General features: G+C 37.9%; 1 protein-coding gene across 1 annotated transcript in view; it reads left to right on the top strand.

The window, feature by feature from the left end:
• The window catches only part of LOC124554991 (rho GTPase-activating protein 12-like), a 229,159-nt gene that overhangs the window by 176,996 nt on the left and 25,351 nt on the right, over nt 1-26,812 (top strand). Inside the window, exons 8-11 of the mRNA XM_047128731.1 lie at nt 42-254; nt 10,742-10,865; nt 15,116-15,253; nt 21,102-21,274. Of these exons, the coding sequence (XP_046984687.1) occupies nt 42-254; nt 10,742-10,865; nt 15,116-15,253; nt 21,102-21,274 (648 nt within the window). The remainder of the gene's footprint in view (nt 1-41; nt 255-10,741; nt 10,866-15,115; nt 15,254-21,101; nt 21,275-26,812) is intronic.

Consider the following 26,812-nt stretch of genomic DNA (forward strand, 5'->3'; position numbering starts at 1 on the left):
CATAAGGCTGTAATGTAAATGACCTTTTTTCTCCTCCACAGAAGCTTGCTGTTTCTCCAGGAAATGCTTCCAGTTCGCCTGACTTGTGCATAGATTTAAAAGGGGCACTTGTGGAAGAAGCTGAAAAATTGTCAAGTCGTAAATATGTGTTTGCTATTACCACTGTGCAAGGACTGAAAGTTTTGCTGCAATGTGACGACAAATCACTGTATACAGACTGGTACCATGCTGTTAGAAATGCTATTAGAAGTATAGTAAGTGTTACTGCTCTCACAGAATTGTATGTGCATGTGTGACATTAATTATGCTTCATGCTTTTGTGTATAATATCTATTAAGTACTTAAATGAAATCATCATATTTGGTAACATACAGTTCATTAATGGTGCAGGACGATATGAATTAGGAAAATCACCTGGCACTTAGTCTAATCTCAGTAATGATGCTTCTTGGTTTGATGATTCCAATCTCACACGTGATACAAAGTATTAAAAGCAACTGCGCTTCAGGTAGCAAGTGAAGTTAGATTTGTAATACAACCTTAAGAGTTACGTTTGAATATACTGTAGCAATTGAATACGTGTTAAGTTGTAGGCTGGGGATGGGTTGACTAAAAAAAGAAATTGGCAGCCTTCATTTGAATGATTGAAAACTAAGGTAATGCTCTTCTGCCGAATACACTGATGGAAAAAATCACAACACAAAAAATAATTAATATAGAGTAATGAAATTTCAGGAGTACATTTGTCTAGGTAACATATGTAAGTGAAACACATTGGAAGATCACAGGTTAATGTAAGTGCGAGAAAGTCATTGCAAATGTGAAATGCTGGTACATTAATAACTGGTGTAACCATCAGAATGTTGAAGCATGCAAAGATGCATGCATTTTGTTGTACAGGTACTGGATGTCAGTTTGTGGGTTCCATGCCTGTTGCACTTCATCAGCCAATATGTGGACAATTAATGCTGGTTGTGGTTGACACTGGAGTTGTCGTCCAATGATATTCCATATGTGCTCTACTGGAGACAGATTGGTGATTGAACAGGCCAAGGCAACATGTCGACAGTTTGTGGAGCATGTTTGGTTACAACAGCGATTTGTGGGTGAACATTATACTAATGGAAAAACCCCCTGGAATGTTGTTCTTGAATGGCAGCACAGCAGGTTAAATCACCATACTGACATACAAATTTGCCATCAGGGTGCATGAGATGATAACATGAGTGCCCTTGCTGTCATACAAAATTTCACCCCAGACTGTAACTCCAGATGTAGGTCAAGTGTATCTAGTACACAGACAGGTTAGTTGCAGGCCCTCAACTGGCCTTGTCCTAACCAACACACATCCATCATTGGCATGGAGACAGAAACAGCTTGCATCAGAAAGCACAACAGAGCTCCACCATGCCCACCAATGAGCTCTCGCTTGACACCACTGAAATCACTAATGGTGGTGATTTGGAGTCAGTGGAATGCATTCTACAGGGTGCCTGGCTCGGAACTGCCCTTGAAGCTACCAGTTTGTAACAGTTGGTTGTGTCACTGTGGTACCAACTGTTGCGAAAATTGTTGCCGCAGCTGCAGTATGATACACCAGAGCCATCTGCTGAACATAGTGGTCTTCTCTTTCAGTAGTGCCACGTGGCCATTCAGATCCCAGTCTTCTTGCAGTCGTATATCACCATGACCACTGCTGCCAGCAGTCATCTACAGTGGCGGCATTCCTACCCAGTCTTTATGCAGTATCGCAGAAGGAAGATCCAACTTCTCATTGCCCTATTACAAGACCTCGTTCAAACTCGGTGGGTGTTGATAGTGGCATCTTTGTCACCTTAAAGGCATCACTATCACCATCAAGTCACCACATTCAATCTCAGAGGCAACTAAAGCTTATGACCATTACAGTATGAATTGGAAACAAACTTGAGTTGCGTACCAATAGTGGCGATACTAGTGCCACTACTAGGTGAGTGGTGTGAAATTTGAATAGGCACCATGTTTCAGATGTAGAAACACACCTACCAACTTCCGTTTATGTCCCACAACTCCTCGGTGTTGTGATTTTTTTTCTGTCAGTGTATATGACTGTTAAACACCCACATCTGTTGTATCTTGTTATTAAAGAGTACACAATTTATGTAAGTCGGGAAATTGAAGGTAAGCCTAAATTGGCAGTTGAAGCATATTGTTAGGAAGATGCTGAGATCGAAATGAATAGGATTTCCAATGTATTTTGGTCTTTCTAAAGTTCTGTTGATGCATTTTCATAGTCAATTCTATACTAAAGTTGGTAAGCAGATCTTGTTACCAGTAAGTCAGAGTTTCTGACTAGTGTGCTCTCTCCAGTTACTACCAGTACTTTCATAGGTGCTGACAAGCAAGTCAGAGGCTGGCTGGAGCAAAATAAATAGGCACTTATTTGACCAGAACAGAGCTGGCTTATTTCAGCTCTATCAATGATTTTTTTTACTGTGAAAAACAGCAAGCTGCATCATGATAAGCCTACGGTAAACTGCAGGTCCCCTTACAACTGGCTGGGTGAGTTAGTTCTGAGATCAGAAAAAGGAAAGGTCATTGCATCTCCAACTGGAAAAAGCCTAGTAAAGCACTGTGGTGTTTAAACTAAGCTTCAGGATTCTTTTCTTTGTTTGGAAATGGCTATTATTTATGATTTACTACAAGTTAAATGTCACTAAAATATTTGCCTTTACTATAATAGGATAGAGTCAATAATTTTCTATCTTGATAAAGAAAACACACATATTTCATTGTTTATTATTCATTTTTTCTTCTTTCCACCTCAAAACTAACAAAACTTCTGTTACTGTAAATTTTCTCATGATCTTCAAAACATTTCAGACTCTTCTAACAGTTTCATCCTCTTAGAAAACAAAATCTAGTCTGTGACCAGCATTATTCTATACCTTTTCTAGTTGGACAACTTTTGTTATGCATTGTGTTTGGGGAAAAAAAAGGTGGTGATATAATTTTTCATCATTTCTGTAATCGTTCTCACCCCCCTCCAACCCCCATTACAGCTACAGTCTCCCACAAAGTACAACAAAGACTAACTGACAATCATGACACATTTTTAAGAAGTATGTACCCACCCTAATGTCACCTGTTGAAGCTGCTATTATGTCTGGTCAGAGATTAAGGCTTAGCTTTAGTTTACTCTTACAGTGCTGGTGTAGCATTGCAGTTACTTTCTATATGAGTCCAGAATATGTCCTAGTTTTCAGGTGAATAATTGGTAATGTGTCCTACTGATTTGCTTAGCTATTTTGAACCATTAAGTGTATTTTGTTAATTACGTCTGTCTAAGGAGTCACAGAAAGATTGACTTTTGCCTTCTCTTCGTTTTGGTTGTTACTTCATGTTAAATTTTGTGTGTGTGTGTGTGTGTGTGTGTGGATAACAGTATTCATGTAGATGGAACAGAAATGTAGAAGAGAAATATTTTAAATGTAAAACTCTATCCCCCAACGAACTACAGACCTTGTGAGAGTTGGTTGACTTGTATGCCTCAGTGATACAGATAGCCGTACCATAGGTGCAACCGCACCAGAGTGTGTGTGTGTGTGTGTGTGTGGGGGGGGGGGGGGGGGGGGGGGGGGGGGAAGAAAAAAAAAAGTTGGTGCCTCACTCACAGGAGTGTCAGCCATATATTTCTTCATCTATGTTTTAAAAGTTCACATGAGTCTTTTGGCCTTGCCATTTGCTTGGGGATGGAAAGGCAGAGAGAGCAAGTATTGAATGCCATTTCTGCAGCATAACTTGCTGAAAACCTGGAAACGAAATTGTTGTCCATTGTCCAATGCCAGTGCAAGAGGAGGTCCTTGAGTACTGAAAATTCTGCTGAGAGCTTGATCACAGCCTCCACACTCGTGGACCAACAGTTGGTGATGTACAGAAAGTCGGAGTACACATCGAGGACAATAAGCTGTGTTGTAGTCAGTAAGGGGCCCATGAAGTTGACATGAGCCCATTCCCACGGATGTGAGGGCATCAGCCGGGTTGAGAATGTTTGGTGGGGAGCCACTTATTGTTATTCGCACTGATGACTGTTGTTGAGAAGACGTTCCCCAAGCCAGTCTATGCCCAGGTGAGCAGTTTAGTTTGTAAGTTGCCTCTGTGACCTTGGTGCAAAAGCCGTTCGATTACTGGACACAGAGTTTCTGGCAGGACCACCTTGGGAGGCCGTAGATTCATGGTTAGTAGGATAACTGATGGCAGAGGTGGAAGTTATGTTGCAAGAGGTTGGAGACTCTGCCGGTAATGTGCTGTGGCCAGCACTGTCGTATGTATTGCCATAGGCAATATCTGTGGTAAGATGGTGTCTTTGGCCATGGCTGCTGCCACACACATCTCTGTGATGAGAAAAGAAGGTGAAGTGGTGTACAACAATTTTGTATGTCACCATGATTGTGAGTTGTCTTTTGAGTGAAATGTATTATTTCTTACATGTCACCAAGCAGTGAGCTGTGGATTGAAGGGGTGCCACTTCCAGCTCGATATATGTTTGAGAGTTTAGCTGGGATACAGAGGTACCGGTGTCATTCTTTAGCTGAACTTATTTATTGTACAAAGTGAGCATGGTGAAGAGTTTCATAGGTGACACCACTGTGGTTTGAGACTCCAGTGATTATCAATTAGGTCCTGTCGAGACTAGCGTTTTCGTCCAGAGTCCAGCAGACAGACACAGTATGCCCTGCTCTTCCTTCCAGCATGCCTTGCACTGTATCCACCTGTCAGGCAGTCTTCTATGTCATGTTTTCGAAACCTGTCCAGTCACAAAGGAAATGAGTGCTAGACGGGGAGGCCGAGACTTCTTTAATTGTTTACAAGATGGAGCTGGAACATGGCGATGTAAGCGCTGTATTGTTGCCACATTTGCTGTGTCGGCAAAGTTTCCCTCTATTGGGTCTGATGCAATGGCAACCACCTCGCTCCAGAATTCTAATCAATGGCCTACGACCTGGGAAACTTCTAAGAATTGGGCAATTTTTAAAACATTCTCCAAAGTAGAATCCTCAAGTTGTAGGACTTTCTGACACACCTCCTTATTAGAACTGTTGATATTTTTAAAAATATCAGAAATCTGATTTACTGAAATTTAAAAAAGCCCTCAATATATCAAAAAGAAACGGAAAAAATATCGATGTGCTGGCCTATAAAAGTCTCGGCTGCACATTGTAAATATACTGCCGGTTTTAGAGCTGTATGTGTAAGTATTGATTTATTATTAGATATTCTGTACATCAACAAGCTAGCCGCCTGCCTAACTCCCATAGAGCAAGAAATGATAGGAAAATGAAGCACATTCGTGCTTGGTGATAACCACTAACTGCTTTTAAGTGGCACAATAAAAGGTGTCTGATGGGTCCATTGTTTGGTTTCGTCACATATTGGATTTGTCCAGAACACTTCATGTCTACTTCAGTTTTTTCATTTCTGTAAATGCCAGTGAACTAGCAGTTGTAGTGCCAAAATTGCGTGGTGAAGTTAAACGTTCCAGTTTCTGCCGGTAGCAACATGTGCCATTTAAGTCAGCATTTCCCCTCACATTTCTCGTGATTTCCCTAAATCGTTCCAGGCAAATGCCGGGATGGTTCGTTTGAAAGGGCATGGCCGACTTCCTTCCCCGTCCTTCCTTAATCCGATGAGACCGATGACATCGCAGTTTGGTCTCTTCCTCCAAACAACCCAACCCTCACATTTCTCAGCCCACTACAGAGACTAGTCTTGTCATTTAGAACTTTGTTCATAATTTTCAGCAACTGTTTTTGAAGAATGCCGATGTGAAAAATAGCACACTAGCTGTGTTAAAAATTGTTGTTTTTTAATGCAGCTGATGTGGTATGTCTTAACATCTGAAATCATGTTATTCCATCCCCCCCCCCCCCCCTATTCTAACAGACCTAACTTGCTTCACATGGTCAAAGAGAAAGACTGGACATGATGCAAGCTCAAAAAGTAGTAGGATTCCTTCACACAATTAAAGTAAAATTATGTTTTACTACATTTTCAAAAGAACAATTTCAAATGTTTATTTTATTTTATCAACAGCCCTACTACTTATCAAGAGCCACCCAAATAATTGCATCCCTAATCGTCACCTCTGCATACACTTCCTTAGTTACTGGAGTCACAAACAACATTTTTTACTGAGTCCCTGCACACGCAGTGACTGACTATGCTGTTTGTGACAACTGATAAAATTCCACATGGAATGCAATGACATGGCAGTGTCAGTGAAAGTAGGTAGTTAGTAGAGCACACATTTCGCCAAGCATCACGTGTGCCGATTCCATTTACACAAAAGCTGATATGTACTGGGTGAGATCCATTACAGTAAAAGCGATCTTACCACAGCTAGAGCAGTTACCTGGAATGCGGCGAAGTGCTGCCGGAGGCACTTCTCATATGCTTGCTGCTCTACCGCCTTCTCATTGTAAGGTGGGAATGATGGTGAATTTGCACCCAATGGCTGGGACAGCAATGAGGACAACAAGGCCTCCAGATATTACTGTCCCTCTAACTGCTGTCGTAGAAATTGCTGTAGTGACTTCCATCGACACTTCTGGTGAAGGAGCTTGTTGCACACAGTCAATAGTTACATAACAAACACGAAAAATGTCTGTGATCGTCTCCAATTATACTGTAACTCGAAAAGAAAAGAAAAGAAAACCCTCGAGATGACACTTCCAGAACAAGTGTGTTTAATTATCTCGCATGACGATAGTTCGCAACAGATTCAATCTATGGCATAGTACGGTTCTAGCTAGCATACTACATAGCACGATGAGTGAGAGCAGACTTAGGGTAGTTGTCATGCAGCAGTTGCATATGCAGATGGCTTGCCGCAGGTGGTGCTGGGAGGCACTTGTGCATACCTCACGCACGGTTACTCTGCCGCAATGTCTCCCCCTGGCGGCCAAGCTTGTGTCGTATGTACCAGTCATGCGATGATGACTGATATCGGAGACATCGGCTGGTGCCCGATGTCTGTGTGATAGCTCAGTGGGTTACCATAGATGTAAACGTTTGTCAAATAACATATACTTGTACATGTTTCATATCATGATTGGATTAACTGCTTATCGTTATATAAATCAATGCTACAACAGTAGACTTCCATTAGCTTGCCATCCAACAGCCTAGGCAGCCCAGTAGCTGGTACCATTCCAGGTTCAGAACCACTCGGAAGTGTCTGCTACGAGTCTGCTATTGTTAGATGCAATTGGCATTGTTCAAGATCAGTCAGGAGCATTCAGACTTTACTCAGCTGGTCTCAGCTGTCACCAAACACAGGTTCAATTCATTGTTTTGATTGTGAGCAGTTTCCACTGTTTTTTATTGTGATCTAGGATCCGTATTACAGTAGTGAATGTAAATGTCAAAATGACGTCTGGAAGTTTTATTGACATTAAGCAGTGACAGTGTTCTCAAAACTGAAACCTTCTTCAAGTTCTGAATCAGGAGAGAAACGTAAACATGTAACTCTGATAGTCAACTGGAAACTGAAAATCATCAAATGCCTGCAGAAAGGTGAGAGTGGAAATATTTCAATAAATGAATTTAATATTGGCTTGTCAACCTTTTATGACATAAAAACAAAAAGATGAACTAATGAAATTTGTATCTCAGTTGTTACCAACTAAAAAATCGTCTTCCAGACAAACATTAAAAAACCCAAAACCTGAACAGATAGCATGTTGTACAAATGGCTCAGTGCAGTATGCTCTGAAGGAAAGCCAGTAAAGCGGTCAGTGGTTATTGAAAAGGCAAAGAAATTTCAACCAGATTTAGGTGTTGCAGAAGGTGCATGCAGTTTTTCTGATGGTGCGTGCATGCAGTTTTTCTGATGGTTGGGCCAGAAACTAAGTTTTGGCATGGAATTCGATGAGTTAATGGAACTGGAGAAACACTTTCAGGAAAATAGGGCTCAGCAGAAAAATATGAAGATAAGTTTGAAGAAATAATTGCAGATAATCACCTTAACAGCTTATCAGATTTAAAATTTAAATGAAACAGTGCTACTATGGCAGTGTTTACCAATGTGTACTATAGCTGGGGAGGTGAAAAGGCAGCTGAAGGGTTAAAAAAAATTGGTAAACCTGGGAAATGTCAGGCATTTAAGAACTTTATGAACTTGCCTGTCTGTTCATTATGATGTTCAATCAAATGTGCGGATGACCACCATTCTTTTCAAAACTTTTTTTTCATCATTTTGTGTGACAAGTCAAAGCAAGCTTCAAAAACCTTGGTCTACCGGAAGATAGCAGAGCTACCCTTCTTTTGGCTGTAAAGTGCATCCACCAGTAGCTGGCTTATTTTCTGGAATCGTATTTGCTGCACTTGTCACACCTAATGTTATGTCACTAATTTAACCACTGGATCGACTCTGAGTGTGTGTGTGTGTTTTTTTTATAGGAGGCTCTTTCATTCACTTCCTGTTGAATATTGAGTGTGATGTAACTGACTTTCAAAAAAAGTGTAGTGTACAAAATGCTGTGTAAGCTATCACACTATCTTGGGTTAAAGTACAAAACATCACTTCACAGCAGTGCAGGAGAAAAGTTCGGCCAACTGTGGATCCTACATTTGATTCAACATCACAGACAGTTGAGAAGGAACAACAACATCCTGAAACAGTGTCTGAAGTTTTGGATGTTGTAAGCAGTGTAACCAACCACAATCCTATGGAAAACGTGTCTTAAGAGTAACTTGCGGAGTAGATTCAAATATATAACAGTGAACCTGTCAAGCAGGAACCAACTGATGATTAGGACACAATCCAAAGTGTAGTAAACCCCCAACCTATACACTATCTTGGAGAGCGAGACTCAGATTAGGAAACAGAAGAAAAGGAGGGAATCGGCTGCGCAGAAGCCACAGAGTCCTTAAATAAATTCATGATTTTTGCTGAGTGTAATGCTAATTGTAGTGCCTCTTTTACTTGTTGATATACACATCATTAGAAATAGCCTTTATGCCAAGCAACAATGATCTCAAAAAGAAAAATGTATTAGAGATTTTTTTAAAAGTCAAACTACAGTATTGTACAGTACATTTGAGTAAACAAAATGTGTTCAATAAAAATTTGGTGCTGCCCTAATTTTGAACTAAAGTCAATTTACTTAGTGATTCTGCTAATCAACATTTTATTGCAAAACATCGTGTTACAGCTGTTTTTGCTGTATGGCTAAGCCTATATCAGTAGTAAGATAGTCCGGCATTTTAGAGACTTCGGCACTGGGCTGGTCCTGATTGAGCCAGATTATCAGACTTCTGTTGTTGTTTAACAATATAAGTACATTTATTAGAATTTTGATACACATTTGGTTATGATTTCCAGCTATGAAGAGTTACTCTGTGGTGTAAGAAATGGGAGTTTCTGGATATGTAAACTACTTCTCTGTTGTGAAGAAAAACATAATTTTGTTGTGTTAGTAGTAATTGGGTATGCCTGTCAGCAACAAATCACTTTATGTTAAAGTTGAATCTTGGTTTGCTCTCTCAACAACTATATTTTATCAAAAGAAATGTAGCATTTGGAAAAAGGAAAGGATAGAACATACAAATGCTGAAAGTGAGTCACTCCAAACTTTGAATTAGCAAAGACACAAATACAGGAAACTATTGTGTACTATTTCATACACAACAGTAAGGAGCAGTGGGCAACAGAGTGCTGCATCAGCTGTCATCAGGATCAGACCCTCTGCTGTTAAATTAATTCTGGTCTGTAATAAGTTTCTCAGTAAGAGAATTAAGTTACACTGAACCAAATTCAATATCAGTTATGAGGAAATCTAAAAAAACCTTTGGTGCATTCCAAACACAGTCACCTACAATAGTAAATTCCTCATGTGGAATGTACCCCTGAGCTATATGTGCAAGTCTTAACATTGTGATCCAAGTCTGAAAGGTCATAATCCAGCTTGTCACAAGTGCTCATGATAGTCCCAGGAAGAGTGCTGCCGATTAACCAGAAGGAACCAAATATGAAAGGGTTAACCAAGTGTGAACATTGTATTCTAATGTGGATCATGATCTGTAAATAGTTGCATTTTGTGCCCTCAGACACTGGTGAGATCTTTCACATGTTAAAAAATTCATCGAGGCATGTATTTTGTGCACGTATTGTAGTCTCCTAATCTCTTGCTGCTCCTTCTGTAAGTAACTGGTTTTCCTATTATTCAGGCTATAATAAGTTTCTCAATAGAAGAATTAAGTTGCACTGAACCAAATTCGATATCAGTTGTGAGGAAATTCAAACTCGCTGTTAAGGATCAGGAATGTTTTGCACAAAGTACAGAGAATCTAGACCTCTTCCTTGCACACTGCTCACTGTCAAATAGAATGCAGACCAGTGGTTGAGAGATAAAATCATTATCTGTGAGAGAGGATAACCTTATTCGGGAGATAGTTTTGTCCAGTTTGTTCATTTACACCAGTTTGTAATTGATCAGTTGCAGTTATGGCAGCATTCAGTTTTAAATGATTGGTAATCAACTGATTCTGCAGTTGGAAATGACATTCATAAAGGGATGTGTTTTTACCAAGTTTTGTGCTATTTCATTAGCCTTTTTTAAACATTTCTGGCTACTGCGGAAAATCTTAGATTCATTACCAGTCATGAATAAGTTGTAAGATGACCTTACCTGAGATGACTCCTTGTCATTTGCAATTTGTTACTGTCATCATGTGTAAATTGATAATGTTTTGTTTTCAGACAAAGGAGTCAGGACTCAGAAATTCCTCTTCTACAAAAGATGTGGGAAGTTTTCTGAATCAAGCCATTTCTCCCAATCAAAACAGAAAAGTTCCAAGGATTGACAGATCACGCTCTGTGAAAAGTATGTTTCTATTAATGTTGTACTGTCCTGTGTGTATATGCTGATTCCACTATGTGTTTGAAATCATGATCACTATCTGTAACCATGAGTGCATTTTAAATGGTGTTTTAACTAACCTGTGACATAGAAATTACTGAAACTTTGGATCATGAACCTGAGAAAACTACATCTTCCAGAAACACATCCTTTGTTCATTTGGAATGCTTTCACCTTTGTATTAGTATGAGTTTTCTTTGTTGTATGTCTCCCTCTCCCCCTATCTATCTATTTCTCTGTGTTTGTTTGTGCACGTGTGTGTGTGTGTGTGTGTGTGTGTGTGTGTGTGTGTGTGTGTGTGTGTTGGGGGAGGGAGGGTGGGGGGGGGGGGGGGGGGGAGCTTGTTTAAAACGAATTCTGTATGTCTGTTATAATTCAGTAATTCATCTCACTTCAGGTGCTGTAATAGGTAAAAAAAGTGATTAATTGGAAGGCAAAGAGTGAAAGTGGAAAGAAGAAGGAGAATTATCTGAGCTCTAAAATTTCTGTGGGGAGTAAAACTCCAGTAGAGCAACAGAAAGGAGAATTATCTTTTAGTAATTGTTCATTTGTGTCATTATCTTAGTCCAGTGAAGTTGTGTCTTTGGCTTCCAGGCTGCTGTGATGTATTCCATTTCTATTTTCTCTAATTTTTAAGTGTGTCCCTCTCCATCATGTGTGCATGCAAATTCACTTGAACTGTAATGTCGTTAACAGTATTTCACTTCACCTTCTATAATTATTTTTCTGAACTTTCATTTATTCTTATTTGCTCAAAGATTATGGACATTACTTGTAATTTTCACATCCCCATTCCCATCTCTCTTTCACGTAAACTCAATACACCAAATACAGTCTCATTTAAGAGGAGTTTGATTTCTCACAAAAATGCTACTAATAAGTTAAATGGTACCATAAGGGTACATATGTCTGAAATAGACTTTGAAGACACCGACAAAATGTTAGTCTTTGTAAATTGCACGTACTGTAGTTTAACATATGACAATGCTTCAAATAATAAAATCCCAGTAATCACTCAAAATGTCAGTAGTGTTTAGCAGTTTGTGGTGGTAAGAATCATCAATAACTGTTTCATAATGAACTTTTTATATACACATTCAATGAGAAATTTTCAAACGTGGAAATCTGTTGGAGTCCCTTTCTCAGTGAGGGGAAAAATTACAGAAATACCCAAGGTTCTGTATGTGGTACAAGCACCAGTTCTTGAGTAAATAGTATATTAAGTGGTCAAAAAGGGAAACACTTGCAAAATATACTAACACATGCTCATTTCACTGTTTGTGATGAACCTCTATATGACTGTGTCAAGATGTGGATAGATGAGATTGAAATCAAATCTGAATCGGCCACAGCAATGAAGCATATGGCATTTTCAGTTGTTGTTGTTTGATCTTAAATGGAACAAATACTTTCTTCAAAAAGCTAGATTTAATTCAATTCTTAATGGAATACACAATTTGTTTAGTTTCATGGAACACTTTTGAGTATCAGAAAAATATTACCACATAAAGTCTGCAATTTTTTGTTTTTAATGGTATTTGCTACTTATTACTGATGCAAGTAGACTGATATTTTAGTACAAGCATCATATACACAAGTCCGTAGGATATTAATTGAAAGAAGTTGGTTGTTTTTACTGCAAAAAGAATGTGTGATATGCTGTATTATTTAAAATTATAATGTGAAAACTAAACTCGGACTGTTGAGCATTTACCAATGGTAAAATGAAGTAAGAGATATAATGGCTCTATTGCCTTAGATTATAGGGGAACCTGAAAATGAATATAAGTAACAGCTTAGAGGTGTTAATACAGGCTTTGCTTTTAATTTGAAGATAATCTGTCAATCCCTTACCCCCCCCCCCCCCCCCACACCCTTCAGCTCCAAATCTTAACTGTTGCAGCCAACAATGATCTGGGCATTGGCAAATTAGTTCCCTTTTTGGTCCAAAACTTGAAAATGCAGTTATTTTCTTGTAATTTTGAACACATGCCCTATTTTGCCACATTTTATGAAAACCTTTTCTATTTCTTTTCTCATATTTTCTAACATTTATTTCTGTGGTATGATGAGTGTTTGTTTGACAATAAGGTTGTATATGTCACTTCATAGAGTAGGCCTACTTTTTGTATTCCAACTTAAAAGTTGTGTACATGCATACTCTGTTTACACATATTCTATTTACTGTAAGTGGTGAATGTGGAGAACAATAGGGCTGTTGGAGGCAGCAGTGGATTACAATCTTTTGGTCCACAGTTACTGCACAACAGTTTTATTGTACAGTGAGGATATGTTTTGTGACCTCACAGTAATTCTCCAAACATTTCATACGCAGGTGATAGTATAACTGCATTCCAGTCAGTAGCATAATCATAGCACAGTAATTTTTGCTGTGTTTTTGAAACTCCATCATTTAAATCAAAAGAGAATTTGATGAAACAGCTTCTCTTAAAAAGTTCCAGTGATTGTGTTTCTCATAAGTTGAGGATTGTATGTGTTGTGTATTAAACCGGGGACCTAGAAACAATGGAGAGGCTTCATGCCGCCATAGCCCTCAGTGGTACACAACCCCAGAACAGGCCACAACAGTCGATCCACCCCACAGCTGCCCCACATCGAACCCAGCGTTATTGTGCAGTTCGGCCCCCAGTGGAGCCCCCTCCCCCCACTCCCCCAGGAACGTCTCATACCAGACAAGTGTAAGCCCAAATGTTTGCATGGTAGAGTAATTATGGTGTACGCGTATGTGGAGACAGTGTTTGTGCAGGAATCGCTGACATAGTGTAAGGAGAGCTATCCCACATTCGCCGAGATAGATGGGAAACCTCCTTAAAAGCCATCCACAGGCTGGCTGTCACACCGGACCAGGACACTAATCTGCCGGTCAGATTTGCCAGGGACCGGCACGCTTTCCCGCTTGGGAAGCAGTGCGTTAGACCATGTGGTTAGCCGGGTGGGCTAAGTTGAAGATAGTTTTTTTACAATCTAGATGTTTCTAACAGATCTGTTTTTAATCATCACAAATAACAGTTCTTAACTGTGAAGCTTCTGTAATGTTTTCATTGGAACATACACATATTTATTGAAAATGACATGTTGAATATAGTGGCCATGCTTCGAGTGAAATTTGTTGCCCTGTCTTTAAAAAAATGAAAATATTTACTCAAAATTCAGTGCACAGCTTGTGAGAAGATTGTGCACCACTTGCCAAAGACAGTCATGATTGCTGAATAGAACTTCAGTTTATTAGTACAACAGTAATCAGAAACTTAGCTGGCTATCTCTTTAATTCAGTACCACTCATTCATTTCTTACAGCATCCTCTGCTCTGTGAACAATAATTTTTTCACCTTTTGAGTACACTTAACTTGTCTAAAATCTTCTTTTACTGTTTAAAAGGATGTACTGCGAAGTAATGCCTCCAGATTTTTTTATGTGGAAACTCTTATAGGTTTTTAAATAAAGCCAACTTCATTAACACTCTTTATATTTATTGTTCGTATCTACATATTTATTTCTCAACATACCCACCCTGGTGAGAAAGACATTTTACCCAACAAGAGACAAGTTTGATGGTACTGTCATGGAATAATGTTCCACTTTGTTGAGGGAGTCACAACCTCACATCTGTTTGTACCACTTCATCACAAACAAAGCGAAGTCCCCAAAGGGGTTCCCTAAGTTTTTGAAACAGGTGAAAATCAGATGGAGCCAAGTTGGCACTGTATGAAGGATGCTCAGTGACTTTGGACCCAAGGCTTTCGATTGTTGCAGATGTCGCAGCACTCGTATGTGGTCTGGCATTGTCATGCTAAAGGAGAGGCTGCTCCATGTGTGGCTGAACTCTTTGAATTTGTGAAATTCAGTTATAGCGTGCTGTTTCACATACACTGATATAGTTACATTACACACCGCCATATTACGTGCTACAGTTCGGAGCCCTCTAGTGGTAGAGGGTTGCAACTTGTGTCAGCGAAGTGGGAAAGTTAACAGAGTGCATGACATACAATACCTCAACCAATATTGAGAACAGAATAAAAAATTTGGTGGCATTACTTTTCAGCATGCACTTTGAATTACTATTAGTTATTGTATCACACTCTCCTGATGCAAAATACAATGAAATTTGCAATTACCTTTCATTGCATGGTGAATGATTAATATCTATATGTTTCTCATTATTTATGAAAATAAATTATTATTTATTTCTTCAGATAAAAATAAAGAGGGCAGCTTGGAGGATTTAGCGTCGAGTCCAGAGGACCAACAAATTGGCATACATACTCGCCTGAAGAACTTTTTTCTGCGAAGGCCACTAAAAGAAGCCTTAGAACAGAGAGGAATTTTAAAAAGTAAGAGTTACGGAAACTTACTTCAATCTCATCAGTAAAGTAAAATTTCAAAACTTAATATGATAATGATAATTCAGTATTGCACACTCCTGTAAAAAGAAGTCAAGATCCCTGTGATTGGTAGAACCAATACTTAGGGTGTTTATAAAAGAGAAATGAAAGAGTATCTAAACTTTCACCTGATGAATTTTTCTATACATGGTTGGGGGAAGACCGATCACAAAAGGGAATTGTTTCACAATCTAATAACTTGCATTAAATCGTAGGCTTATTTTACAGTAATAGGTGGATTGAGGATACCAAGTGCAGCTCTTTATGATCATTTGTCTGCTGTATTAGAATATTAAATTCTACAGGAATCTTTTTTAAAAATGAAAAATGGGAGCATTGTGTGTTCCAAGTGCAGTGTTAACCCTTTTTTCCTCTTTGGTTTTTTACATGTGTACATGTATATGGAATGCAGATGTATAGAGAACAGGGAGCTGTCATGGTATACCAGTGCCTAAAGTATGCCCATACAAGAATTACCCATGTATTGTAGTTGTAATTTTCCTCGCAGAAACACCATTTACACAATTAGATATTACAATAAAACACAAAATTATATTATACTACTTTTGACTCGTAATTGGCAACAGAGTGTTCTGCATTGCCAGAAACAGTTTTGTAGAGGAAGGGGATCATGCTGAACATTTCCATAAATATTTCATGGGATGGTTTTCACCACATTTACACTTGATGTTGTTAGGCGCCTCCCCAAAGATTGTGGCCTGGCATCAATTTCATAACCAGCTTAGTAATCCTTGGATGACGTAATGCTGTAGAAGCTTTCTACTAAGAAGTCAACATTTATTGCCTACTAAGTGGTTTAAAAATTTCAGGATGTAATTCACATGGATCCCTTTAAATGCTTCAGGTGATATGGCATGACAAAAAACTTGTTATTAAGTGTTGTTCATTTGACTTTATTTGTTAGATGTTCAACTGAAAACAGATATGCACTGTTTGAGGGGGATATGCTATAGTAAAGACTATGACATGGGAACAAAACAGAGCAGGAAGTGCTACTATGGAAATTTTGAATAAAGACGAAGAGGTGGTGTACAAAGATCGTGACTATGTCCTCCAGAGATGGGAAGAATATGTAAAAGAGCTATATGACACAAATAGCAAACCAGAAACTCTGGAACTTGAATCACACAACAGTGTAAGTGATGAAGAGAAAGGACCGACCATCATAATGGAAGAAGTAAAGTCTGCCATTGCTGCAATGAAAAATGGCAAAGCAGTAGGTACAGATACAATACCGGGAGAAATACTGAAATACTTGGACCGCAATGGAATAAGAGAAATATTGAGGTTATGTAATAAAATAAATGACAGTGGTGAATGGCCTGAGGACTTTTTGACAACAGTAATGATTCCATTACCGAAAAAACAAGGAACCAAGAAATGCAGTGAGCACAGGACAATCAGCCTCATTTCACATGCAGCCAAAGTGATGTTAAGAATAATTAATAAAAGACTTGAAAAAGTAATAGAGGAGAATCTCGGCGAGGAGCAGTTTGGCTTTAGACGGAATACGGGCACCAGAGATGCAATAGGGCTCCTACGAATCTTGGGAGAAAGGTTTATTGAAAAAGGAAGAGACCTACATATGTGCTTCATCGATTTAGAAAAGGCATTTGACAATGTGGTTTGGGACAAGCTGGCGACTATTATGAGGGAAAAGAGAGTGGACTGGAAAACCAGAAGACTTATAAACTCATTGTACCTTAATCAAAAAGTTTCAGTTAAAGTGAGAGGAGAAAGTACAAACTGGATCAGACTAGGGAAAGGAGTAAGACAAGGATGCTGTTTATCACCTACTCTTTTCAACCTGTACTTGGAAAATATGATTGACCAATGCTCATTAGATGACAAAGGAGTAGAAATTGGAGGAAGAAGAGTAGCGTGCTTGAGATTTGCTGATGACATGGTCCTTCTAGCCACAGGGGAAAAAGAATTACAGGATTTGGTGGACACCATTGCAACTAACGGAAAAAAATATGGAATGAAAATTAACACAAATAAAACAAAAGTATTGGCAATAGGAGGAAATAAGGAAATAAAAATTGTGCTGAATGGAGAAACACTAGAACAGGTGCAAAATTTTAAGTATCTTGGAAGCAGGATAGACACCGACTGGAAGTGCACCACAGAAATTAAAACAAGGATAGCAATGGCTAAAGAGGCGTTTTATAAGAAAAGGAGAATCTTCTGCAGCGGTCTGGACAGAGAACTCAAAAAAAAGACTCATAAAATGTCTTGTATGGAGTGTTCTTCTATGTGGCGCTGAAACATGGACTATGAGGAAAAAAGACAGAGAAAGGCTGGAGGCTTTTGAGATCTGGACATGGCGGAAGATGGAAAGAATAAGTGGGATGGACAGAGTAAAAAATGAAGAGGTACTGAGAAGAGTGGGAGAGAAAAGACAGTTACTAGATGTAATAAAGAGAAGAAAAAGAAATTGGATTGGGCATATATTAAGAAAGAATGACGAACTGATAAAAACAGTTTTAGAAGGTTATGTAGAAGGGAAAAGGAAGCAAGGAAGGAAGAGATTCCAGATACTGGATGACATGATGCACGGTACAACATACAGCAGCCTTAAGAAGGAAGCAATGGATCACAGAAAATGGAGAGGCAAAGGGCCTGCTAATATAGCAGATAACTGATGATGATGATGATGATGATGATGCTATAATTCAGTGAATGGTACCAAAGTGATTTTGCAGTTTAAAAGCTCAAAATATTTGTTGTGGCACTCAGGGCTGTGACTTTCTGTAGAGGATGATTAAGATGCAAACTTGTAAATGCCTGATTCTACCCTCTAGAACTGTGACAACAGAGCTAGTTCATTGATATAAGTTGTAACTTTAAGATTCTGTCAAAGTTAAATGCTAGGCAGGAATCTTCTTTAGTTTTCTTTATTATTGTCTTTCACAAGTCTTGGGCCTTTCCCGAGGTGTCAGCTTTACTGTTATGTTCCATGTGCAAGTTTTGTTTATTTGCTTCCATAATGATACTGTGAACCGTCAATGCACACATTTCATATTTCATTCATGTATCTTTTTCACAGATCCTTGAATTTCATATTAATGTGTTAAAAATATTCTCCTGTAATAAGTGTGCTGGTACAGTAACTTATTTTTTTGTATGCTCGTTTCGTATCCTGTAATGTCAGATCCAGAGGAAGATATTCAGTATCACAACATTCTCTTGGGTAATGTGAGTGGTCCTTGCGTATTCTTGCTGTTTCATCATTTCTACTCCTCTCATATAAAGATCGTTATAACCACCTTATTTGTCCTCTTTATGATTAGCAAAGCAGTCTGATCTCATCTTCTTCATTGTAGTATCTCCATGTTTATTTGATTTTGCTAAGGTGCAACACAATATTTCTCAGCAAATTATGTCAAAACTAAGATGTAGTTCCATCAAAAAGAGTGGTTTTGTTTTATTACAGCTAGAATGTGTACACTCTGTCCATTAATACACTAACTTGCCAGAAATTATGACAGCATCGTATTCTAAACTTAAAAGACGGTTTTTCTTTGCAATTTTGTGAACAAACACAAATGTTGAAATTCTTCTGGACTTTTACATCTTTGTAGTTGGTGTGTTTTAATTTCAATTACTTGTTAATTTGTTCTCTAGAAATCTGTGTTGGTGGTGTCTTCCTTGTTTAGAGCTGAAAATAGTTATAGTGTCTAGTCAGTCAGATCTGGATGGATCTGGTGCATACACTTTATCTCTTTCTGAATCATAGCCATCTAAATCCTCAGCATCTGAATTAGATACACCCAGAAACAAGCCAATACTTCACTATATGATATGCTCAAACATTACTTTTATTTTAGTTAAGTAATTGGATGTAGCCTTAGGTAACATTCAACTGTTTTGAAATGGTGTCCGAGAATTTCAGATCAGCATTCAGTAAAGTAATCAGAATAATCATTGCTACTTTGTACAAACCTCATTTTCAGTTTTAATATATGTTGCACTCACTTCCATAGAACTTTGTGTGGGTCTCCCAGTACCATTGTGTGTAAAACAGAGAAATCAAACCCTATAAGCTTAACATTTTAGCATAGGAAATTGTCAATATTTTTTATATAAAAAAAAGACTTGGTAATAAAGGTAATAAAATATTTTAACCTGTGTCTCATTATGTGCACTGCTGCTTGTTCTGGGTCCCTAAATAAATAAGTTTACACTGAAATCGATATCAATAGTACTACATTTTCCACAAAAGAAAGAAGACTGTTCATATTACTAGAGAACTGTTTAATATGGCGTGCTACTGCAAAACAGTTTTTTGACCTTTACCAGTACTGCTTCTCCACAAAAGAAATGTCTGCTGAAATTACTAAGGAAATATTTATTGTGGCATAGTAGTGCATGACTGTGTTCAGCTATGTATTTAGACTGTGAAAAGTTTCATAGTAAATCAACATCTCAGTGGTAGTGGGTGAGCAGTTTCTAGTAGAGTTGCATAGTACTCTGCTGACATGAGGCAAGGTGGTGCAGTGGTTAGTACACTGGACTTACGTTCAGGAGGACGACAGTTTAACCCTGCATCTGGCCATCCTGATCTAGGTTTTCTGTGATTTCCCTATAATGCTTCATTCAAATGCCAGGATGGTTCCTTTGAAAGTCCTGACAGTGGTGAAGGTCCTGTATAACCTTGTGGGGAGGGGGGAAAGAAAAAAACTGCACAATGATTATCATTTATTTTATTTTATTTTACAAGAAGAATAAAAGAATGGACTGAAAAAATTACAGACCAATATTGTTAATGTAGATTCACTGCAGAATTCTGGAATGTGTTTTGAGTTCAAATAGAATCAAATACCTTGTGAGCAATGCTTCTGGCCACAAACAAACAAGGATTTATAGAGTACTGCTCATACAAACTACACTTATCTTTTTCTTGCACGATATCCTGAAAACCATGGATGAAGAGCTACAGGAAGACTCCATATTCTAAGTTTCTGGAAAGTGTTCGATACAGTGCCACACTGCAGACTCTTAACAAAGGTCTGAGCATACAGAATAGGTACTCAGATATGTGATTGGTTTGAAGACTTTTTAAGTAATAGAATCCAGCATATTTTTGTTATGGACAGTGAATGTTAATCAGAGACAAAGGTTACATCAGGTGCACCCCAAGAAAATGTGACAGGACCATTCCTGTTCTCTGTATGCATAAACAATCTTACAGACAGGGTGAGCAGAAATTTGTGTCTGTTTGCTGATTATGCTATATTGCGCAGGAAATGTTGTGGTTGACTGAAATAGGATACAAATTTATTTGGTGTGATGAATGACAGTTTGCTCTAAATGTAGAAAAATTTAAGCTAATGCAGATAAGTAGGAAAAATAATCCTGCAATGTTCAAATATCTAGGTGTAATCCTGAAAAACTACCTGAAATGGAACAAGTACATAAGGTCAGTAATAGCATAGATTTCTAGGAAAGAACTTGTAAGAACACTTGGGTGACCCATTCTTGAGTACTCTTAAATTGTTTGGTATCCCCACCAGGTCAGAGTAAAGGAAGATGTCAAAGCTATTGGGAGATGGTGCTGCTTGATTTTTTACTGGTAGCTTTGATCAATATACAGTGTAAGAAAAAGTTACTTTCACGAAACACTGTTGTGCAAGTTAAGAGAACTGGCATTTGCAGTAGACTAAAGAGAAAGGTTTTCATGTGGAGTATATATATAGTTGTAGATGTAGATTTGAACATGAAATGAAATAAATATAAAAAATTGTTGTAACTTTTGAAATTAATGTCTTTGCAGATGAAGCAGTATTTGGCTGTCACCTACCAGATGTTTGTAATGAAGAACCGTTCATTCCTTTGTTTGTTCGAAAATGTGTGGAAGTCATAGAAAGCAAGGATGAGAACATGAAAACTGTAGGTTTATACCGCGCTTCAGGAAATCTATCCCAGGTTCAGAAGATACGGCTTCAGGTGACATAATACTTAAATTTTTATATTGATATAAAGTATTATATTTTAAATAAATTAATTTTGAAGCATAATTATTCCTGTCCCCTCCCCTTCCTTTTTTTAAGGAGTTTATGTTGGTGTGTAATTGATAAGTAAATACTGTTGTCAAATAGCTAGTAACTCCCAAGTACCGTGTTTTTGGTGGAGGTGTGTTTTGTGTTCATAATTGAGCTGTCTTGAAAGAAATTACAACAGAACACCCCTATTGAAAGTAAAACTTCAGGAGAGTGACAAAGATTACGTACGAGGAGCTGCAGATGTGTGAGAACATGGATGCTCAGAGTCTGTCTAGGGAAACAGAGGTAAAAGAAAAGTAGTTATAAACATACATACTTATGTACTTCACAAACCAGCTTACAGTGTGTCGTGGAGGATAGTGTACCAGAATAACGTTTCTTCTTTGCTTTTCCATTCGTGAGTGGTATGTAGGGAGTAGGATTACTGTTACCCCTCTGTATAAGGCCTAATTCCTCCAATTTTGTCGTCGTTGTCATCATTAAATTAGACATAAATTGTAAGATATTGAATTATTGTGATGTTTGTTGCTTGATTATGGATTTCTGACTGTAAATGCATTTCCCATTGTAAGGTTGTAAGCACTACAGAGGACATGAGACTTTGCCATGTAGTTAAGAGTTCATCATTTGCTCAAAAGCAAGGTGGAATTTTTTGTCAGAAAAAATGTATATATATAGATCTTTGTTTGAACATGCATTTATTGTAGATCAGTGTTGAATGTTTAAACTTCAATTCTTTTATTCTAATTTCAATGCAGAGCAGTACTTTACTGACTTTCACGCAGTGTAATGCTTCGAGTTAACAGTGCCCATAGCGTGAAGACAATCCATTACTGTTATCAAAGTCCATTGATGTTACATTCCAGTGACAACATTTTGAAGAATGTACATGTGAGGATTTCTCATTTACTCGAGTTATCACACAATGGCACAACAATAGTATTGATGGTATCTGTAGGAAAGTTAAAAGCTTATAACATAGAATTGTTTTTGAAGTTGTGTACAAACTATTGTTTTTACTTTTTTGGTAGGTAGCTGTGATTTAACCATAAATGTCTACATCAGTATATCCAGAAATCGTTAAGTAATAGGATTTTCTGCTGTGTTTCTGTAATGTTTGTTTTGTCATTCCAACTGAGAAAGCCCTACAACATAATTGGAAGCAGCTGCTGTGTTATTAAAATAAAAGTATCGTGCACTTCTTTGTTTGCCATTTTTGGTGCACGTTTCCAAGCATTTACTCCATTATTTCAGATTTAGAAGAGCTTACTCTTGGCGTGACACACTTCCTATATGGTGGCATAAAAGAGACACTGGGGTGTATAAAACTCCAGTGCATTTTGATTTAAAGAAAAAAACTGTATTTATGTTTTTTGTAGTTTGTTCCACAGACCCATAGCAATGAGATTCTTAACCATGTGCACCATGTCAGAAAAAAACATGTCACACACATCTACAAAATAACTGATGGCTAATTAAGTAAACTACAATAAAATTTTAATCATTTTTGAATGAAAGGGATCAATAAATGTTTAAAATTATTATTAATAAAAAGTAGTAACTATTTTCACATCTGCTTCATTGTAAACAATGCCAAGCAAGGCTAATGGAAGAAAAATGTGTCTGTTGCACCATTGGAGCTGATTTAACATAATCTGCCACTGCACTAGCAAAGCCTTTCAGCTGTTCTGTTTATGTAATAGGTAACTTCCAGAAGATGAGAACTGAACTTTGTGAACCACATGTCGCTGTCATGTTTGTATGTTACGGCCTGAAGTTTTTTACTAGACCAGTCAAATATCAGTTTACCAATCAACTGTTTTACACACACGTGCCTGGAAATCAGCTTTCTGAGTTTGGATTTAATCAGCACTATAGCTGCTTCTCTTCAGTTAAATATCACAGGTAGACAACTTCATGCTCAGTGTAGTTTTTCTACTTCCCCTTCACTGCACAGAGACTCACTTTGTCCAGATTAGGTAAAAATGTTTAAAAATAATACAGAACATAACAACCCAAGTGCATTTCGAAAGTGACTGCATTTACATGGGAGCAAAAATCGGCTATGGAAGAGAAAATCTGGCAGCGAGAACTGCGTAATTGGAGCATTTACTTTACCAACCAGATGTAAACAGAGTGATTATAAACTCTGGGAGATGCCATATCACCAAATTCATCTTTTTCAAGACGTCTAGAATGTCATTAATATGTGTTGTTACATTTAAAGCATAAATGAAAGAAAATGGACAGATGCTTATCATTGTTTTAATGTAGTCTGCTCTCCCTCCTAGACTAAATACTTTGTAACCAAGGCTATTTTCCTTTACAAATAGTTCCAAGTATTTCTCCTCACCCCCTTTTCTTATTTATTATTTCAAATTTTCACAGACTGCCTAGATCATATGGTTCAAGGCATCTTCCAGGAATTATGGTGCAGTAAAGTTGAAATAGGGATTCATTGCAGCATGTCAAGTGAAAGCCCAGACAAGCCAGCTGCACTCTCTGCTGTTCTACTTTCTTCTTGAGAAACATGGGGAGACGAGCTCTTATCAGCTACGGTAGAGGAAATAAACACTCTTGCGTTGCTAGTAACAGGAAAAGTTATAGCTTAAAAGCGTTTTGCAGTCCCTTATTGTCTGTCCCTCTTTCACACAAACTGCTTGAGTAGTTGGCACAGTGTTTCATAGTCAGCTCCTTGGGGTTTTTGGGAATTATTATTAAGATATGATAATATCTGGGCTAAGTGCTAAGGTGTATGAAAGCTTGTATGAGACTGAGATCTTTGTATGGTGCAGAAAATCACGTGGAAGTTTAAGTGAGAATGTTCCGAGACAGTGAGATCACAGAAGAAATTAAACCAAAAAGAGAGAGATTTGGCTATGTGGTTAAGTAAGGGGTTGCACCTAAATTTTGTAAATAGATTACAGAATTGAGAAACATCCCCCCTCATAGTGGGCTTCAACAAATCTTGAAATGAAGTGGCTAAACAACAACAGATGCATATAAATATAATATGCTTTTGTTAAACCCCTTCAAAAAATGACAGAAAAGATTGTTAGTTATTAGTGACCTATTTCATTGTTGTCATAATTTTGTAAAGTTTCTGATAAGGTAATATAATCTGTAATCATGTTTACATTTTGTAAATCACAGGTTGTGTTTTATTAGAGTAGAAATTTCACTCACTTAGTAGATTAGTTAGGTATTGTCTTATGATATGGTAACATAGCTTTTTGTAAAGAGGCACTGTGACAAAACTTTCAATATTTTTGTGTGTTAGGTTGAAATGTTATGTCAAATTTTTAAGGATTTCCTTCTTTGTCATTGGAAGGCGCTAATCATCATAACTAATGATGTGTTGCTCTTTTAGCTAATGCTTTGGAGATATTTTATATTTAGCAATTGGTTGAGTTAATTGTGGTTTCATCATGTAAAGGGGGAATGCTAGGAGAGCATAGAATTATATTTGGTGATACAAAAATATTTTTGTAAGCATCAACTTAGTTTTACAAAGGTAGCCATTGACACCAGATTATGCAACTACTTTAATTGGAACAGCAGCTATGCCCTACCACTAAGGTGCATAAATATACAAAGCTAGTTGCTTTCCAAGGAGATTGGGAGCTCTTCTAACATCCCTACATTCAGACATCAACATAGCCTCTGGTAGTACCTGTAAATTCCATGGTTCTGGCAAGATGTCACCAGGATGTAATTCATCTGACTGTTACAATTATGAGCTCAGCATTAGTTGCAATAGTCAGCTTCTGACAATGCTGTTGGAGAAAGTATCCAAGTTTGAGGTACCATGTAAATCTAATGGTTCAAGAAAACGGAAGATAATTTTATCCAATAGCTGTTGCCCCCCCCCCCCCCCCCCCCCCCACACACACACACAGGGACATAGTTTGACATTCTGTTCTGGAACATGAGCTAGGGAATCTGCAGCTGAGTTTATTGCAGATGTGCAAGAAACTGCTAGTTTGACCGTGTACCTGGTTCCAAATCTTAGGTATTTTGAAGGCATTGAATGAGATGACAAATCTGAACTGAAGTTGACAGCATTCACCAGCCTGCTACAAAAGTGTCTTTATTAAAATAGCCTCATGGCCTGTAAGAATGTCTATTGAATGATAGATGCTTAATGTGCTTGCACAAGCTCACTGATTGTAGAGCCTGGTTCTTTAAAAAAAATTGACATTAGTAGTGGGTTTTTGGCTGTTTAAGTGTGGCAACTAGAGGTCTGCGAATTGGACATTTGCTTGGTCATACTTGCTCAAGTGCACCACACTCACGCACTGCATAAGTGTGTGCCTATGCTTGGAATGGACATCTTGTGGTTAAATGAAGCGTTGTGGGGAGGGAAGAGGCTGCTCTATCTGGTGTGCACACCATGTGTGTCTGTAGGCTGTTGTTGCTTCTTTACTCCACCACCTGATGGAACTACACTCACATAAATTTTGTTATATCTTAGACATATATTCCTGAATGGTAATGTTTTATCGCAAGATCACAGAGATCCATAAGAGGAAATAATGTGCTTTATACAATAACAAAAATTTGGAAACAGTTTGACAAAAAAACTAAGTTACTACCAGCTTTTGTTATTATCCTCAGTCTTAGACTGAATAATCACATTACTGTGTTTTATAGGACTATCTGCTCTAGTGATTCAAAGTCACATACATGAATTTTACCACCTAACGAATTATAAATGTAAGAGGAAAAAATTGTCTCCAAATTTTTCTCTGTTAGTGCTGTAATTACAAAGAATTTTCACGATATTGTTGGCTGGTTTCAGATGTATTCTGCTTTATTTGTCTGAGATAAGGTTACTTGCTGACTGAAGGTCTTTCCTAACTGCATGTGAGGTTAAAACAAAAACAGTCATCTCGCAAAATTAGCTTAATTGGGAAAAGACTACTTTTATGCTCCCACCACTCAAGTGGATCATCTTTGTCAGTGCCATCCATTTGGTCTAAATACGAGTCAAGTTCATCGATAGATTGAGCCTGATGTGGCCCACAGTCTGCTCACTATAAAAAACAGAGACTACATTTTACTGTTATTATTATTATTATATTTTTTGCTGGTGAACAGAGCTGACTCTTTTGGCAGCACTAAATAAAGAAAAAAAGGCATAAGATATTATTGTCATATTAGATTTTTTTTAGGTTGCCGGGAATTGGTATTTCATCACAGATTTGATGCACAGTATTTAATGTATTGTGTCTGTGAGAAAGAGCAACCTCCAAATTTTGACTTTCTCATCTGTGAGATGGAGATAGCACTCTTTCATCACCTATAGTATTTACAGATACAAGAAGATTGTATGACAGTTCTACTGTACTGCCAACGTACCAGTGTCACTGAAATGGGTATTCTGCAATTTGGTTCAATTTTCATTTGCTGGTGATGTAGCATGTATTAAACAGAAAAACTGGATCCGCAATAATTTAAATGTACATCTGTATCTTCAGGC

This window comes from Schistocerca americana, chromosome X (assembly GCF_021461395.2).
Source record: "Schistocerca americana isolate TAMUIC-IGC-003095 chromosome X, iqSchAmer2.1, whole genome shotgun sequence".
NCBI lineage: Eukaryota > Metazoa > Arthropoda > Insecta > Orthoptera > Acrididae > Schistocerca > Schistocerca americana.